Source organism: Mastigoproctus giganteus, chromosome 1, assembly GCF_048544385.1.
Source record: "Mastigoproctus giganteus isolate SK-2022 chromosome 1, ASM4854438v1, whole genome shotgun sequence".
NCBI lineage: Eukaryota > Metazoa > Arthropoda > Arachnida > Uropygi > Thelyphonidae > Mastigoproctus > Mastigoproctus giganteus.
Window position 1 is genome coordinate 183,476,767 of NC_143575.1, and position 20,325 is coordinate 183,497,091.

The following is a 20,325-nucleotide window of genomic DNA, read 5'->3' on the forward strand; positions in this document are numbered from 1 at the left end:
TTAAGGGAACTTCACTGACATCTGTCATAAATCATTGCCTTTCGGAAGCCAGTTCTTTAACAAATAGTGCCATAAATATATTAGTCATATGTAATCTGTATAAAATCATTTTCCTCGGGGTTTTTGGTAGCAGCAAGGTGTAATAGTGTGAACAGACATGCATATTTCCCCCCTTCTCAATATAATCCTGTCCTGTTGACCATCGATAAAATCAAGAAAACGAGCCATCACTGATTAGGTACATCCTCCTAAGGGAAGGGTGGTGTAAGGGTCATTATTAGAACTGCAGCTGAAGTCCGTAAATGTCACATCTGAAAAATGAATGGACGAAGTGTCGAAGAAGTCGCCCTCCAAAGTATTCTAAACACATCCTTATTTTCATTATACCCCCCTCCAAGCCGCCTTATGATTAGATAGACGCGAAAGATATATAAAGTAACGAATTATCTAAATGGAAACTTTATATATCTAATCATAAGACTAACAAGAGATTATTATTGCTTTGCATCCCCCTGCTGGTTCTAAATATATTTTCATGCTGCACTTTGTCTTCTCATCCCCTTCCCCCTCTACAAATCAAGAGTTGTTTTCCTGTGAATACAATGTAGTATTGGTATTTATGCATATTCCAACGTAATAAAATTTAGACTAAGCGTGTGAATGAATCTAATAGAGATGGTGGTTTTAAAGTAACGGGTGATAATCCGATATACTGATAAATTTATTTCAGTAGTTAGATTTAACATGTGGTCCACACCGCATCGGGACCAACATTTTGACCAATGCACACTCTAAATTCATAAGTGTTTTATATTCCTACTTTTCCATTTTGATTTGCTTGATTGACAGATGTAAAAAAAGATTACATCCTTAATGGATCTTCATAGTTGTGGTCCCCTAACGAAGTTTACTGTGATGTTCCACTATGCTTTACTTTCTTCCCAGCATTGATATTTTAATTCCTATACGCCATTAAACCCCCATAACAACAACAATATTTTAATTCATTAATGTTCTCCTCTGGCCTTTCATAAGAGGAATTGTTTATTAATTGAATTTTAAAATGTCTGCAATTCTGCCCAAACACGATAGGAGGGAATATATGATGAGTCTTGCCGATCAATTCGGCCCTGGAGAGGTTGTGCAAGGCTCAAGGGGTAGAATTTTTCTCAGCCTGGTCTGTGCTTGTTAAAAGGAGAGATTGCTTCTATAGGGATGGGATACACTTAAATAGAAAAGGTGCGAATAAGTTAGACACGAAATAAATTGTGATAGATATTTTGTGTTTCTCCTTGTATTTATGTTTATAAATGTCCACGTACCTTGTAAAAACCATAATATTATCGCCCACATAACGACAGCAAGCTTTATTAGATACAACAAAAATACAATAGGTGATATAAATTACATTCAATATATAGATCTGTAAACACAACTCACAGAGCTGTCAACACAAATCTGTTAATCTTGGCTGTCTTCCAATGCAGCTATGGAAAAAGATATTTTCTGTCTTCAGTTATCCAGAAAATCACGGAATCTTCAGGTGACCAAAGGTTTCATTGCTAATGAGGGTGTCTATAAATAACTGAATGCATGGCACAAACAGGCTGAGAATAGACCACACGAACCTAAAAATGAATTAGTGTACAAAATGGTGAGTACTGATTCATATATGATCAGTTTTCCTTTGCTTTGACGCCTTAAACTTGTGATTGCACAAGTTTATTTTGAAATAGTTGTTATCGAACGTGTAACTAATAAAAAAGGTAGGCCTTTATTGACCAATAAGGGCTTTTAGTGGCTTATGGTTATTATAAAGAATGGCGTACTGTATGTTTATATTTCGAGAGGAATTAAACGTTTAAATCAGAACTTAGCGTTTTGATTAATTACATGTCCCCTCCCCCCTTTTTTTTTGAAAGTGCTGTGTATAGGGGAAGAAATATATAAAATATCTTATGTGGGAGTGAGTGCAGTATATACGAGGTTGGAAATACTGTTTTATACACCTTCCTAAATATGGAGCATCGATCATTGCTCACTTTCTTAGCTTGTTTGTGCCATCTTTTTGGTATAGTAAACAAGTCAATAAAACGTATAGATATCCTCTAATGACCACGTATCTCTCGATAGCCTTCTTGAGCGTTGATTGATAATTTCATCTTTGTCACATATGACGTTGTACCACCAATCGCAGACTCCTCGCGCTTCGTTGAATATGGTTCCATTGGGACACAGGAAACTGTAGCGATGAGGGCTGTTTCCGGGACACATGTGCCAGATCTGAAATACATCGAATATAGTTTATTACCTGTTTACTAGATTCCAGTACTTAAGCCTAATATTTTTGAACGAGCAATAAATGGATAAAAGTTATTCTGACTGTAGTTCTGCATATGGCTCCAGGTAGAACTTAAGCAGTAAACCCAGATATTCATTAAATGGACTTATTTGCTAAATAAAGATATGAAAACTCCACAGGGAAATTCGTCTCTCTCCCAACACGCATGCTACAGACCAGCACACGTACGTCGACGGTATCTCCCAGTGGACGTCTGTTATGACCTGAGCCGCGGGGAAAACATGCCTGACACAGTAATCGAGAGCAACGTCCTTTAGAACTGCATATCCGTGGGATGAGGGAACAAGATGGCTATGTGGGCGTCAGGTGATGACTGGTTTCCTATGTAATCATAGAATAAAATCTTAAGAATGCATCTGATTTTAGCTAAGTGATTTTAGAGCGATGAGATGGTAGCGAGCACACTCCTTTCGCTCGAGTTTCTGAAGGTCAAAGAGTTCAGTCAAATCCCTTCTGGAGTTTTCATCTTCTCTCTCTCTCTCTCTCTCTCTCTCTCTCTCTCTCTCTCTCTCTCTCTCTCTTTCTCGCTCACACAACGTGTATCACATCAACGAAAAGTTTTTCATTTTCCTTTCTCACAACTCAAGGGAAGGTAACTCCCTCCCGTGTGTAGTGTTCGTAAGGGTCATTCATCATTCCTTGTACTTGTCAGGAACGTGAACTTAACAAATACTTCCTTATGCAGAAGTGCTTGTATAGAAGAATTACACACCGCAGGGAAATAAAAGGTACACTTTGCTTGGTAGAGGTCACTCCATTTCTCTTATCTTTACATACTGAAGAAATGCATAATCTGTATTTTACTTTTTAATGCTAAAAGGATTTTCTTACTCAACTTTTAAAAAAGCGGATTTCAGATTCAGTGCAAATAATTAACTTCAAAAAAGTTAGGATGTGACGTGAAAAGTTATAATATGTATAAACAAGTTGTGAAACGTGTAAAGGTCTCTGCTCTATTTATAAAAGAATATTTCAGTTTGTTTATTGTGCTGCTAGTGAACATCGTATCGACGCGGGACGTATAACTATCCCATGTTATTCAAAATTGAGTGTTTCGAAAACATATTCAGTGCTTAAATAACATTACATTAATGATGAAATTTATCACTTTCCAGAACTATTAAAGTGGTGTTCTTCCCCTCCTCCCCCATTAAATGTGCGATTTTGAATGTTGAATTTAAACGCGGAAAGTCTGTTAGCAGTGTCAAAGAAAAACTTCTGTGGAAGTTCGGTAAGTGACGTCTTTAGCATTACTCATACAGTACTCCAATGCAAACTACTGCTGTAGTTAATTAATTTGGCGAAATGTGTGTTTTGATTACAAACAGTTTATTTTATTTACTTTCGAGTAGGCTGTAGCCCTGTGGTTGTAATACGAAAAGGAACTTTTCGTATTACAACCACAACCATACGAAAAGGAACTTTTCGTATTACAACTTTCAAATTTTCCTTGCAAATAATATGCACCACCCATTTAAAATTTTTCTTTACATTTCAAATCAATTTATATGGAGAAAGTTCAAGACTAACTTCAAGATGGCATTTTTATTTCGATTAGCCATCTTGAAACAAGATTGAAATCAGCTTCACTATTCATCAGGTGGAAGTAGGCTTGATTAGTTCTACTTGGAACATGTTCTTTTATTACGTTGATATTTATAACTTAAATTGTTACGCTTGTATATCAGCTCTCAAGTAACACATAAAAGGATATTTTTGCTGTGTCTCATAGAACAAATATATATGAAAATAAATCTTAAATAACTAGTAAAACACATTTAACAAATTGATTTGAATTTTGATTTTTAACTAAAATTAGTTAATTATAAGCCCACTTTTCATTTGGAAAAGAAGGCCGTCATTAGGCACACTTAACTAAAGCGAGTAGCCTTCAGAACAGCCTAGATTCGTCGGGGAATGGACTCAACGAGGTTTCGAAAGCGTGCTACAGGGATGCTGGTCCATCGTGATTAATTCGCTTGCGAACTTGGATGGTTGCGTCTCTCTACTCCTAAGAACTCGTTCCACCTCATTCCACCGAGACTCAAATGAGATCTGGTGGCTGTGAATGCCATTGCAGTAGGCTGAATTCACCCTCATGTTCCTCGAACCAATTCTTTACAATTATGCACTTGTGACATGGCGTATTATCCTGTTTAAAAACCATCTGCAGATGGATATCTGCAGATGGGAAAGAATGTGCCTCTTCAGAGAAAGCGTGCAGAACTGTGGCATCCAAATGATGCTCCACTGGTATTAAGGGGCTCAATGTGTGCATCACAAAAACACTTCCGAAACCATTACACAGCTACAAGCACCATCATTGACACTTTGCAGGAAGATCCATCAGTTCATGCTGTTTTCGCCATATGCGGTCCTTGCATCAGTTTTTCCAGTTCTCCCCTGTCCATTGTTGTTGGTGGTGGTGGTCCTGAGCTTGTTATAACCATATTTTCTTATACCTTCTTGTTTTTTGCTGACAGAAGCGAAACGGGGTTCGATTGCGTTGACGGCTGCGATATCCATTCGTGACAAAGTATGACGTGTTGTGCATTCGGAAATAGCTCTTTGATTACCACTGTTATTGTGGGGTGTTATTTGATTGACTGTAGTCTTGTCGGCCTACGTTGGCCTCTCTCATCGATGAGCTATTTCTGACCACAGGATCTCTGCTGGCTGGATGTTATGTGGTTATTAGACCAGTCTCGATAGTGCATATCTGCTTACTTGTTTTATATCACGCGGTATGAACATATGATGCCGTTACGGTAGGAGCGCTCCATTTCATGAAAATGATAGTTGTCCCTTATAAAACGCCCTCCAGGTCCTCTTGGGCGCTCTCCCCATGGACCTGGAGATCGTCCGCTGTGGGTTGCTTTATCAACTATCCAAAGGCAGAGCAATCACCTGCCTAGACTATACAACTGATCCGGTGAACGATCGTAAACTTGAGAAAAAACGCCTTCTCTCCCACCTGCAGCAGGCCTGGCAAACCCGCTGGACGACTTCGACAAAAGGGGGAACTCACCCGAAGATTCATACCGGATAATTAACTAGTGTTTCCCAAATGCTCAAAATGGTTTTCACCGACACTGCTGACATCTTACCTACTCACTGGACACGGCGCAATAAGAGCAAAACGCTCCAGTTTCGGATTGAGTGACACCGCTCTCTGCCACTGTGGACAGCCAGAGACGTGGGAGCAACTCATGCACCACTGCCAACGGCGCCTCCGTAGCCAGGTGGGCAGGAGCAGCAGTGTGTAGCACACGCTTCTTGATTAGACCGGGGTTCGAGCCCGTGACCACCAAATACGGAGGATGCGGAAAGGTTCAGGGAATAACCACCGCATATCCCCGGAGCAATATGGCCTTAACTAGCTAATGCTCCTAAAAAACCAAATAACAAACAACAACAACCACTGCCAACTATACGAAGACCTTCGTTGCCTCTTAATAACCAGAATACGTTTCTCGCCAATAAACCAAGAACAATATCACTTGGAGAGCGAGAACAATTATAAAGCCTTAACGCAGTTTGCGCAGGATCTTTTTACTAGAAGAAGGATATACGCACAACCTTAGCAGGAATTTTCCTACAAACCAACCATACGTCATCCAGAATAAAGATCCTTAGATGCCTCAATCAAACAAAAACCTAACAGCTACAATCTGAAGAACAACAAATCGTTAACTTAACCTGGATGTGACCACTGGCTTAAACTGGAGCCATTATCTGAACTTGACCACTCACACGGATGGGACAACATGTCCCAGGAATGACATAGGAAGACCCGACAAAGACATTGTACAGTTTGCTGCCGAAACGTCATTTGGCGATCTGAACTGGGTACCCTCACCCGGTTCACTTTCCATCCCTTAGCAGGGGGGATGGTTATCTGTACCCTTCCCCCCTGCCACCCCTATCTTCGCCTGGAGAGACATGGGCCTGCCCCACCGACTTTTGGGATTATCTTCACTATTGACCCCATATTTCTGTCTCTCACCGCCCAGTCTTCATCCCCCTTCCCTCTCTAGCTACTCACGACTAGCGTTTGACCCTTGTCAAAACTACACAAGCCCCACACTCAAAAATTTTTACCTCTACCCCGAATAACTTATATCTCTTTCAGCCTGACCCAATTTCTAGCGTTCATCCCTCCTCCCATTTTTTTTGATAGGTCCTAGCCACTGAAATCTCAGGAAATTAGGTGGCAGGACCTGCCAGAGTAAATAGTAAATCTCTAAAATACTGGTGTACCTGGTCTGCCTCCACGAGGTATAGTGTGGGTAACGGTGGGTCCCATTTGGTACCCAACGGCTAAAAGACCAGATGAACAAGGGTACAAAACATTACACACCACAATATCCATACACTTTTAAACATCTGTCCTCTACAGTGTTCTGTATCACACCACAATATATACTACGCGGAGATGGGGGAAACCCCTGGTGCCGTTAGACCCTAAACCCACTATATAATATGTCCCTTATAAAGTGGCCACTCAGTGTAATACTGCATTTACCTGTTACCCATATTCACTTAATTGTTTTCTTCATTTAAAAAATATAAATGAACTTTAATAATTTAAATGATTGCTTATTTCTGAAATCAATGAATCATTGAATTGTTCGGTGATTTTACTATTTGATGCTTTCCGACGATTGTTGTCGATGGACTTACTAAAGAGATGCCAGTCTGGTTTAAAACATACTTGACAAGAGAACTGAAATGAATAAAAATCATGGTTTTTTATAGATTATTTTGTAAACCAATTAAAATAGATACCGATTGAATGATTAAATTCGTAATTTTTTTTTTTTTTTGTTACTGCTCCATACCTGCAATTTAATTGTACCTCATATAATATTTTAAGATTTAATAACGTTAAAACAATGTCTAATATTACCAGAATTGTAATGAAATAATAAAAGAATACGAAAATTGAAAATTATTACAAGTAGTTTGTACAAGTGCTATCACCAGCTCATAAATCTACAATGCTAGTCCATCCCTGTGTAAACTGACTGTAGAAAAAGTATTTGTAAAACAAATTATTTAACAAGTTAAATAATATAGTTAAGTTATATGATTATAAAATGGATTTAGGCAAATGCATGATACTGCAGGTTAATGTTACTAGCTTTTAAAACTTCACGTAAATTTATTCTTTGTGAAATATGCAACTAGCTATGAGTGTATTACAATGAAACAACAACATCCACCATAACAACATACATCAACGTTTTTCTGGAGAGGAAAAAAAAAAAAACATTCTAGAATTGTTAGGTCCAGCTGATGCCAGAATGCGTTTTCTCTAATATTACATCGCTGTTATAAAGTTCTATTGATTGTTACAATAGTATTAAATATTTCCTTCAATAACGTGAATTATAAAATGCGCATGCGCAGTACACTCCAAAAGTAATTCCTATAATTTTTTTTACATATTTTTTACTATATTTACTTTATAGCATTATTACTTATATACTGTGCGGTTATATCCTTTCTAACATGTTATTATGCTGATATCGTCTTCCAACAGGTGGTGCTGCTGTAATAGTTAGCAAACATGGCTGCGTCCATGATGTTCTTCGGAAACAGCTGTAGCCTCATTATTATTGGTATGTAAGAAGACTACAGAAGGCGTGCAAAGCTGATGCTGTCGACTGCAGCGCAGTTGGACGCTGGATAAAGCAGATAATTTCAGCATGCACAGGTAATAGTGCTATAGAATAATTATATTTTTGTTAAAAAAAAAAAAAAGACAGTTTAAATACATACTTTTGGGGGCGTTCGTACTATGGCTACAAATCGCATGTTGAAACTGACTTTAAGACTTGCTCTCCCTTACCTGACACCCTGTTTCCGGATCTGCATACATCCCCGCACCAGGTCTTGTTGCACATTCGAAGTTAGTTGATGGAATGCTGTTATGAACAGGATAATCTTTTCCTGGTTCTCCTTTCCTTGCCGAAGCAAACTTACTAATGGATTTTGATTGACTTTCTTGCCTCTTAGAGTCCCGGAAATTTTTGTACAGTTTCTGTTGTTGTTGTTGGGACTGTTGAGTAGGCTAAAGAATAAACAGAATGCAATTACTCGAATTGGTGAGACAATGTATTTTTAATTAATACCTGTACGTACAATTGATTCCCTAACTTCATAAGAATTTCTTAATGTCTTGATTTTGCAGAATATAAGGTAGAGTCAAGAAAATTTTCAACAAGCAATGCTCGCTGTATATATGTACCCATGTAGAAAAGGTTCTTCTCTCGGGATTCACTTTTATCTCCATGAAGCTGAAAGTTTTGTGCCAGACCAACCCTTCAGGAGTGATGCTGAAGGTATCTGTTAAGTCAGTGTATCGTAAAAGACCAGTCGTTTTTATAAGACATTTATGCTACTATCCACGGATTCAGAAAAACTGCCACAATCAGGAAAGTGTTTAGGTACCATAACAATTCCCCGGCTCGTGAATCCCTTCTTACAACTGTCTGGCAAAGCATGCAGTTTCTGTTTTTTCGCTAATCACTCTTGTCCCTAGACTTTGCCTTGACTAATTCTTTGTTTTTGTTAGGATGAAACATTGATTTAACTTTGGAGAGGTGGTGCAGCTTGTTGGGACAACGGAACTCAAAGCGATCGCAGGCTGAGGTCTCCTTTCAGCTCGGGCTGAACTGTATAGTAACAGAAAGAAATACAGAAATACGATGAACGAGGGGTGCTGTGGTGCAAAACACTATCATTTAAAGTAAATGAATACGTGGCGAAGTTTGAAAATACTGTATTTTGAAAGAGTTTTAAGATAGGCTGCCGTAGCCTAGTGGTCAGGCGCGTAGGTGCATAAGTACACGTGCCTTGAGTGACCGGGGTTCAAGCCCGTGGCCGACCGGGCTAGCCGAGTGGGTAAAAAGTACCTGCCTGGCAACCCAAAGGTCGCGGGTTCGATTCCCGCCTCGGGCTTGGATCAAAGTACTGCAAAAACCTTGGGAGGTGCAATATGGCCACAGAAGCCGATGCGCCAACAACTACCAAAATCAAAAAAAATCAATCAAAATCAAGCCCGTGACTGCTGAATACGGTGCTGTTTATTGTATTCTGTCTATATTATGAACTCCTCTGACCGTTTGGTCGTCCCGGAGTATAAACAGAAAATTTATTTATAAGATAAAATAAAAAAGGCATGTGCTGAGTTGAAGTACAACAATATACTTGTATTACTTCAACAATATAGGCTCTGCGGCCAAAAGCCAGAACCCAACATAACACACACAGACAATACTTTTTTCTGGTTTTTACAGAGTAATGTATGCTTCACAAGAGTACTTATGGCTCGTGGGAAACCGCCGGTGGCGCCCCCTTCCCAAACAATATATTACCGTTGTGGGTCGTGTCCAGCACATATAATTTATATTTTTAAGCTCTTCAGAATTGTTCAACATTAGTCCAATGTCTAGTTGCAAAGGATCCCTGAGGCAATATTATCATTCAAGAGTCAGGGCTGCAGTTTTTTTTTTTTTTTTTTCACCAGTGCAGAAAAAGTGTGGCTTCCTTCCACTATATGGCGAATACTATTACTATCGTTAATCTTCAGGTAATACGGCCCACATTTAAAATACTGAAAACAAGTAATTATCTGTGACCTAAATGGAAGCAGTAAGCAACATAAGATTTAGTGACCACAGTCCCGCTAAGTGGATTAAAAAAAAAAAAAAAAAAAAAATTAAACTATATATCCACAGGAAGGATAAAGTTATAATTCTTAATAACATTCGGATTTTCGTATTAATGCCTTTTAGCTCAATGCTTCTTAACCGTTTTAATATACCCGTACTTTTTCTGCCATTGATCTCTCTATCTGCTCCCCTTCTCTACTCCCTTCACTCACTTGGGAAGTGGAGGAGAATCCGTACGGAAGCGATCACTTCCCCGTGATAACCTTGTTACACAATGGGAGACCATGTCTTCCTTTTAGGTTGCCACGGTGGAAGATTGATCAGGCTGACTGGACTGCCTTCCAACATCAGGCACATTTTGATCTTAGCACAGTCAGTCAAGAGTCTATCAATGTTGCAGTTAAGTACATCACAGAAAATATTGTCCAAGCAGCTGCGAATGCTGTTCCAAAAACATCTGCCCGGTTTCCACCATTTCCTAAACCTTGGTGGAATTCCCAATGCACAGCGGCAAAAAAGGCTCAAAACAAAGCGTGGGGGATATTCCGCCGCTATCCCACCACAACGAACCTTATAACCTTTAAACGTGCACGAGCCAAAGCCCGATATATCCGTCGTCAGAGTCAAAAGGAATCGTGGATCCGTTTTACATCATCTATTAACCAGTCTACCAACTCTAAGGTAGTCTGGGATAAAATCCGGAAAATGAAGGGAAAATATACATCCCACCCTTCTTCAATCCTAGATTATAATGGATGCGCTATTGCAGATCCAACTGCAATAGCCAATGCTCTTGGGGAAACATTCTCTAACATCTCCGCAACATCCTCGTACTCCCCAGAGTTCCTGGTCCTGAAAAATAAAATGGAAAAACAAGCACTTAATTTTAAGACCAAGGGCCTCTATCCCTACAATGGGGCATTCACTATAGAGGAACTGAAAAGAGCCCTCACTCTTTCCAAAGCCAGTGCTGTTGGACCAGATGGCATCCACTATGAAATGATTAAACATCTTTCACCAAAATCTATGGATTGTCTGCTCCTTCTGTATAACAGAATCTTTACTGAGGGGCAGTTTCCGGATTCCTGGCGAAAGGCAATCGTTCTTGCCTTTCCTAAGCCAGGAAAGGATCCGAAAATTACCACCAGTTATCGTCCTATTGCTCTGACTAGCTGTCTGTGCAAAATCCTGGAGAGAATGGTCAATTCTCGTTTAATATGGTATTTAGAAACAAATGACCTTCTCTCCAGCATCCAATGCGGCTTCCGAAAGAATCGGTCCACTTTGGACCATCTCATCAGATTGGAAGCATCCGTCCGGGATGCTTTCCTAAAACGCGAACACTTGGTGTCGGTGTTCTTTGACATGGAGAAAGCGTATGACACAACTTGGAGATTTGGCATTTTAAAAGATTTACATAGCCTAGGCCTAAGAGGGCATCTGCCCTTTTTTATTCAAAACTTTTTAGCCAATCGATCGTTCCAAGTTCGTGTGGGATCCTCACTCTCTCGCTCCTTTAGACAAGAGGAGGGAGTACCACAAGGATCAGTATTAAGTGTCACGCTTTTTGCCATCAAAATTAATTCCATCACAGAACAACTTCCTCCAACTGTAAACAGTGCCCTCTATGTTGATGACTTTAGCATTTTTTGCCAGTCGTGCAACATGAGGGTTATTGAAAGACAACTGCAGAAAGCCATTGATAGTCTGAATTCCTGGGCACTTGCTAATGGCTTCAGGTTCTCGCCGGAGAAGACCGTTTGCGTACACTTTTGTCGCAAGCGTAATCTTCATCCTGAACCTGAATTAAGGCTCGGACAAAATGCTATTCCAGTAGTAGCGAACGCAAAATTCTTGGGACTCATCTTCGATAAAAAATTAACATTTTTGGATCATATTCGTCAACTCCGCACAAGGTGCACAAGAGGCCTTAATATGCTCCGCTCGCTCTCTTCTTTATCTTGGGGTGCAGACCGTTGCACCCTGCTACGGCTTTACCGTGCACTTGTGCGATCCAAATTAGATTATGGGTCCCAAGTATATAGTTCAGCCAGAGACAGTGCCCTCCGATGGCTGGACCCTGTCCATCATCAGGCTCTACGTATCGCTACTGGAGCATTTCGAACATCTCCTGTCCAGAGCTTATACGTCGAAGCAAACGAACCACAGTTATCGCTTCGTCGTAAGCAGTTGTCTCTAAAGTACGCCTTAAAACTAAAATCCCTGCCAGACCATCCTACGTGGCCATTCGTTTTTGAGCCACGATGGGAAAATTTATACAATACTCGAAAGACTGCCAATCGTCCTTTTGGTATTCGTTTCCAAGAGCTACTCAAAGAACTTAATATCAAGGTAGACAAGGTTGCCCAAACATCAAAGCAACCCTTTCCACCCTGGCATGCTCGTGTCCCGGCATGCGACTTGTCGCTTAGAAACTGGGGAAAGTTGGACACGCCATCATGTGTCTACCTGCAGCTTCATTCAGCACACCGAACTGAATATTCCGAATTCGCGCCAGTCTACACAGACGGTTCGAAGTCGGAATCATATGTGGGATCTGCTGCTGTCTTCACAGACACCACTATATCAGAGCAGATTCCATCTGATTGCAGCATATTTACTGCAGAGCTGCACGCTGTAGAGTTAGCCTTGGATCATATTAGTAAATGCGAATACCAACGGTTCATTTTATACTCCGACTCTCTCAGCATGTTACAGGCTTTAATATCTGTCAGGTATAATCCTCATCCAGTTCTGTCTAGCATTCAGCAGAAGATTCACGTTCTCCATGAACGTGAATATGACATCCGCTTCTGCTGGATTCCCAGCCACATTGGGATTAGGGGAAATGATTTGGCTGACGCCGCAGCCAAATCAGCAATTCCCAATAATAACCGCTGCCTGTTAGTCCCCTATACAGACTACAGGCAAATAGTTCATCAAAAGGTACATTCCCAATGGCAGGATTCGTGGAATAGACAGACTGCGAATAAATTATATCGTATAAAGCCTGTTATTGAACCGTGGCAGTCTAGTCTGCGCAGGAATCGTAAGGAGGAAGTTGTTCTAGCTCGCCTCCGAATAGGACATAGTCATCTTACACATTCTTTTCTGCTGAGGGCAGATGACTGTCCTATGTGCGAGAACTGTGGCACCATTTTATCTATTCATCATATTTTAATTGAATGTCGAGATTTTAGCAATATCCGTTGTACCGCTTTTAACCATCTGACTGAGCCATATACACTCAGTCAGATTTTATCCGACAATGACCATGTGTCTGCTATTTTTAATTTTCTAAAATTAGTTAACCTTTTTACTCATATTTAAAAAATCTTATTATTTTTTAAGATTTACTACTGTTACAGTTTATACTTGTTTTTATAATGTGACGTAGTGACCTAATTCACTAGGTCACTGACATTTACTTTTTATAACTAGGGTTTGGCGCATTATAGCCATAGCTGCTGATGCGCCAAAAAAAAAACTCAATCAATCAATCAATCAATCAACCGTTTTAATAATATGGCCCAGCTGAACTTCAAGAAATTTATTGCCACCTATAAATTATATATTCGTATAAAGTAACTTTTGAAAAAAATTACTTCCGTATTTGAATTAACAGTTACCGTAGAACAGCAGTATTTTTAACTAATCTGAAAACATTCCGGACCTTTCCAGTTGAGAGACATTGCTCCAGCTAGTGTTCTACACCTACTGTCGTCTGAATAATATTTTTTTGGTTTGTAGTAGGTCTGCAGCATTGTATACCCACAATATTAGGCCTAACTCTGTCCATTGTTCTAAAGAGAAGTTTAAATAGAAGGAAGTGGTAGGAAATCACAGCCGGAGAATTACTAGGTTGACAGTTTTGGGACACCAGGTGACGTAAGAGGAGCAGGGACGGGACATAAAGAAATTGGATTAGGTATAATACCGGAGGTATCTTAGAAATAATTGTAGAAGTTTGAGAAAGTGATCAGATTGAATATTAATTAGCGATAGAGGAAGTGTACAGTGGCGGCCAAATTTTTTCCCCTTTCTTCTCTTAAAAGAATAAAATTGGGTGAATCTAAAAATATATATTTTTATTAGCAAAATGTTTACACCTTTTCATAGTTAACTATCTGATTATCATTTGCATTATTTGAAAAGTCTTACCTCTCTTTTTCTGGGTTCTTTAGAGATGGTGTTGGAATATTTTCTTTTTATGTGTAATGGCGCTTCTGTGGTTGTGATCCTCACTATAGATGGTTTCGGAACAAACCCGTCGAGGCTGTACATAGCTGGTCGAGTAGGTTTTGGCAACAACAATTTAGGGAGAGGTCGTGACGTTGGCCTGATTGGAGAGTTGGACCATACTCTTCTCAGAATCGGTCTCCTAGGTAGGGGCCAGGAAACTGAAGGTGCATTTTCGCTTGGAGACAGTTGAATTATGTCCACTAGTTGTTTGACCAATGGAAAATCTTCTTCAGATGGGAGTTTAGGTGTTGTGCCTGCAGGAGATGGCTCTGGAAGGGGCTTAGTTCCAATGTTTAAGACAACATTAGGTTTATCGACCTCTTTCATCAGTGGAGTCACTGTAGTCCTCTTCGTAGGAGGAACGATTCGAGATCCGTTTGTAGACCTCGTCGTGTGAGATGTCACATTTTTTAACCTTAGTCTTGGTGGGATGATTGGATATTTAGATTCCCGTAAGTGGAATACAATTCTCCCGCTAGGTGTCCTGCTTCTTGAAGACGAATCCGTTTCATTTTCCTGGGGCAGAAAATAAGATAAATTATTGAAAATACATCAAGAAGAGACAAAGTTTAGTGGAAAATATAGTGTACATTGTGGGAATGTTACTGTATTGTACGGATATCTATCAAGATGATGGTACAATTTCTCATGCGAAGTCATATTCTGTTTAAAATTAAGCATTTCGTGTCAAAATGAAAGGCAACCTCACAATTGGACAGTAGGTCGTTCGTGAGGTACATAGCGCGATCTAACACTACATATTACGTACTTGGTAATGGTACTGGTTAAATGAGACATGCCTGCTTTGTCTCACTGCAGGGTAACTTAGAATGACGCTCTAAATACACGGCAGTCATTGAAGTAAACTGCCTCCCATTTCCTGTAATTAGAACCATTGTTTTTGCGGGGCGGAGAACATAAGTTTTAAAATTAGGCATTAAATTAAAGAAATCGGCATTGTATAGAAGGAAATTAGCCCACTCATAAATCGGAGCAGTTAAGAAATCTGTGACAGTACATAAAGGTTAAAAAATATTGGATCAACCGCAGTATAACTACCTTAAATTACTTGTGTGTGTGTGTGTGTGTGTGTGTGTGTGTGTGTGTGTGTGTGAGGATCTAAGTTCTAAGGCTCAAATTCGGAAGCACCCTATTCAAGGCATATTTGATTCTGAAGAATTTTATTTCTTCTTCTTGCAGTATTTATATATTAAGAAAAAGTGAAGTATTTATATAGTGCCTTCTTTCCCAAGTGCGACGAACCTTTAAGACGACCTCGAGTGGTGGTAACGGACGGCACTCCTTGCATGTCCTTAAAACTACCGGTCCTCTGGCACTGTGAGCACGGCGAGGATGTTATGTAAAGCAAGCGCAGTCGCAGTTTCATTCTCGTAGCACAGGTCCACAAGGTCAGTTCAAGGCATGCTGTCAGCGCGACTCTTGAATGACAGAGCACCCGATCTTCCAGAGACACTAGCAAAGGAGTAAGGGGAGGCTTCATTTCCACATCGGTTTCCGCATTTTATGTTAACCTCCCATCGTTTCGTTTCGCTTTCTGTGCATTCGACGAATCGGAACGTGTGTGTGTGTGGGGGGGGGGGGTTGAGATCACGTGGTATGTATAAAAAGTAGTGGGATACTTGTAGTTATGAACAAAACATGCATTTATTCAAATAAATTCGTAGTGTGTTGGTCCACTGGCAGTAATGCCTGATTCAATGTGTCATGGAAAACCTTTTTGCTCATTCTGTTACAAATCTGATGTCACTGTGCTCCGCTCCTCCTTTAAAGCATTTGTTAGCTCCACTAACGCTGAGGGCCGCCTTAGCCTTATTTTTTTTAATACTTCTTTCACTTTTCTTGTTCTTTCAGAAACGCCAATTTTAGGTTTCTCTCTACAACAGCAATAGAAGGACTTATTTCCTTTTCCTACATTTGGCTTCTAAAATAAAATTCTTATTAGAAAAAAAAAAAAAAACTTCTAATACGACGTTTATTTGAAATAGGCGCACAATCTTAACTATATTAGAAACTCGCTCATGCTGCGTTCTTGAAACTCTATGCGAATCTTTAACCATATGTATCCCAGATTGTGGAGTTCAGTGACATTTCAATTGTGGGTCATGTCCAGTACATATACTGTAATTTATATTTTTTTAGTTGTTCAGAATTGTCCAACATTAGTGCACTGTCTAATTGCAAAGGATCCCTGAGGCAATATTATCATTCAAGAGTCTGCAGTTGTTCATCGATTAAGACAATACTAGTTTAAAAAAAAAGGCAATAATCACCAGACAAGAAAAGGCGTGGCAAATGACCTGTCTTGTTTGTGGTAACGACATGGGCGTATCTTCTAATTATAGCCTTGTCTTAGACAGGACCTTTCCGATGAGGTCATGTCGAATGCATACAGCTGTATTTGCACTAACAAATGAACAAAGCTGTCACGATTCGCACCTTGAGTAGTCAATAGGAAAAGGATTGGCTTTCTGTTCAGTGAATGGTATTCGCATAACTGAAAATTAAGATAATTTCATTTGCATACCATTTATATACTTGCATCATAAATTACTGTCATGTAAAACACGCATACTCTGTACGATAACCCCCCTTCCCTCTACTAGCCAGTGGCTACGACTGCTAATATTCCACCGCTGTGTGGAAAATATCTATGCCCGATTCCCGTCAGGACAGGAAGATTTTTTTTTTTTTCATATAATGACTGTTAGTTGATTTCAAACGAGGGTTGCATGTATTTTTCCCCCCTCAAAACAGTTTGTTTTTAATTTTTATCTGCCTTCACTGTTTTGGCCTTTATTTTAAATAGTCCAAAACCCGAATCCTTTTAAATATATACAAGCAGTAGTTTAACGATCATACTTCTCATTTCCTTCGAGAACGCACAGCTGCGGTCGAATTTCCTTAGTTCCGGTTCATCACTTGTCACTCATTTGGAGATGTCTGTGTTCGATAGGAAAATTGAAACTTTGAAGAGATCTTTAAGAAAGCCTCTTTAATCGGGACTTTAGTTAGTAGATCTCGGGTGGAAGGAATAAGAATTTTCCGTGTGAAGGCTTTTGAGCAGTACAACGTTCAGACTGGCTGTTGAACATATGAATCCCCAAAACAATTAACCAAACTGACATCACAAAGCTTGTTCTAGCCTATATTTTCTTAATATAGTGACAAATGTTACAAATAGTCTTTTTTTTTCGCGGTACTCACTTCCTTCAGCAACTCGAGCTATTAGCCAACTTCTAGAGTAAACAGTTCAAACACTGTTTCCACTTGAAGGGAAATCAGAACATCATAATTGATGTACAACAACCTCTAATGGCTCTACCCACATGAATGTTGCCCTCCCTAATTTGGGTACAGTCACTAGGAAATGACTTACAAAACTGTAGCAGGAAGAAACTGGCTGGATACCTATGATTTACATTTCTTATAATAGATCTTTGTTGCCTAATCGGGTTTACACTGATGAGCGGTTTCATATATTTTTCTCACTCCTTGAAGTCGTGCAAAGAACAGCAAAACCTTTTTACTGATGAATTACGAAGTATATGAACAAACTTGCTTTCATCTGCTAGGCACTCTGTAGCCATCGGGTTCTCAATTCCCTGAGGATTCCTTAAATCATAAATGTTACTAAAGTAGGACAGCAAGCACTTCCTTAGTTTGGGACAATTTATGAACTTCTTGAACAGCCATGCTATCATTTACAACTGTCCTAAAATATTACTTCCCTTCGTTCAAAAGACAGTCTGTTATTGCTACAAACTGTTCCCCTTAACTGTTCATTCAAATGCGTATTATTGCTTTTTATTTCAATTCTTCCGATATCGGGAAAGAGATTTTATCAAGTTAAACTAATATAGAAAATAAAGATGGGCTTGGTGGTGTCTACTTATCGGGAACAACTATGACTGCTTCTTAAAAGTAACAATTGCTTTTATCAGTGACAATCTTAAGCTTAAAAGTGACAAAATTACCATTAAGCTTAAGAATGACAATTTTAAATTTAAAAGTGAACTAAGAGTGACAGTTACTCTTAAGTACTTGATGTCTACGGAATGTAAGGCATATTACATGTTATCATTACACGTTTCATGCGTGTAACTGGTATTCAGAGGAACCGAATCTTCATCAGTTAACACTTCCCGTAAACGCTGCTGAATATAGTATCCACAAAATCCGTTGTAAAAAAAAAAAAAGCATATAACATCGATCTCTAAACGATTAACCAGTGTGGTTATTAGCGATGATAATTCTGGTAACTGGAAACGCATGCTAACAAATAATAATAAATATTTGTTAGTGTGCACTCATAATAAATACCGAGATGCACGGTATTCGTTACGAGTATGATGATTTAGTAGTAGATACTTTCAAAGATAACATTAACTGTGATTGTGACTTAGTGGTATCAGTGACAAAGTACGATACGTAATTTTTGAGCTATCTCTAATAGAATCCCCCTTTTTTATTAATAACACTGAAGTCCTCTTTGTATCCTTGTCACGCGCGTCTAATAGGCACAGGACATTAAGTACGCCATTAGTAGGCTGCTATGCAACGCAGAATCCTGACATCTTTCAGGAAATCCACTTTCTTCCTGAGTCAAATAGACAGACGACATCACACTTGGCATTTTCCTCGTGTATCTTTTTCTTTCTCTCTTTCAGCGCCGCGAAGCATGACAACACAAACGGTGAAGGCAAGGCGCTTACAGGTAGAGAGCAAAGTCTTCTGAAACCCGCATGTGTTTGTCCGCGTGACGATGCTTGAACAAGAGACTTAATTAGGGCAGCTATCACGACGTCTTAACACTTGATTGCCACCTTGCTTTAATATGTGCGACGCTTACAAAAGAACAAACTCCCTTCCAAGGCGAGTCCGTGCAGGCGACAGTTCCAGAAGCGAATCTGTAAAAGTGAAATCATGTGCACTGCCTCTCACAAAGTATGGGCACCATTAAAGTTATCATTATACACCAGGATCTACAAAAGCCTCTGTACAATCTGTTAGCATTTTTTTTTTATTGTTAGGCCTACTTCAATCTTTTACAACGACAGTTACGTCCAATTTTTATGATCAACTAGATTTCATTGCATAGAAATGGCAAGGGTGACATAACACATTGTTTATTACTACTCTAACCTCATTTCCCACTTATAAATCACTCTGTCCGCTTACTAAATAATCACTCTGTGAATGTGTTATTCTTTCTTTCAGCTCATGTTTATTCTTGTTATCTCTCATCATCGAATGAAACTTGTCATTATTCCTAACCTAATTTTGTTCCAGTTGGAGACGCGTACTGTATGTAATACAAACTCATTAACACTTAATACGCTAATGTTTTTTTACCAGACTTTTTCCTACCAGATGGCAAGATGTGCACCGTTCAATACAACATTCATCAGACTACCCGATATACTACAAGTTGATGCGATCAAACTCTTGCAGTTCACTTCAGATTACAACACAGATCAGCAAAGTATTTCCTTTTGGGACCTGATTGACTTGCTCCTTTGCTGCTCCTTTTACTGTGTATTTGGCCCAGTGATCATAGTTACGCACTATATTTTTCCCGAAAAAAAGTTGATCTTCTCAATACATACAGTCTTTCGTTCCTCCAGGCATTTGAAGGCCTCTTGACATCACTCACAAGAAGATAATTAAAACTGATGTAAAGTAAGTAGGCCGAACTTACCAGAAAAGACTACCAAAACCTGTTTAACATGCATTATTCCTAAATGGAGCGAACACAGTGTTTGATACTAGTCCGAAAGTTACAGAAATATCCAGCCGACGCGGATTTCAGAATCATGGTGTCAGCTGTCCATTCCAAAATTAAAAATAAGGTCAGGACTCTGACTTAAAAAAAAAAATAATAATAAAATAAAATAAATATTAATCACCCAAAACACTACAACGATAGGAGGGGCCTCAATCTAAATCCCCTTTATAATGATTCCGAAAATAGTTGAAATTCCATGTGATACTGTCCACATTCCATTTTCTTGCTAAACGTCT

At 39.3% G+C, this 20,325-nt stretch overlaps 1 protein-coding gene across 1 annotated transcript in view; it reads right to left on the reverse strand.

The window, feature by feature from the left end:
- Window positions 1-2,085: 2,085 nt before the first annotated feature.
- Window positions 2,086-20,325, reverse strand: part of LOC150091353 (uncharacterized) — a 44,141-nt gene continuing 25,901 nt past the window's right edge. Inside the window, exons 3-5 of the mRNA XM_090390082.1 lie at window positions 14,203-14,799; window positions 8,217-8,438; window positions 2,086-2,283 (exon numbers count right to left, since the gene is read on the reverse strand). Of these exons, the coding sequence (XP_090246208.1) occupies window positions 2,086-2,283; window positions 8,217-8,438; window positions 14,203-14,799 (1,017 nt within the window). The remainder of the gene's footprint in view (window positions 2,284-8,216; window positions 8,439-14,202; window positions 14,800-20,325) is intronic.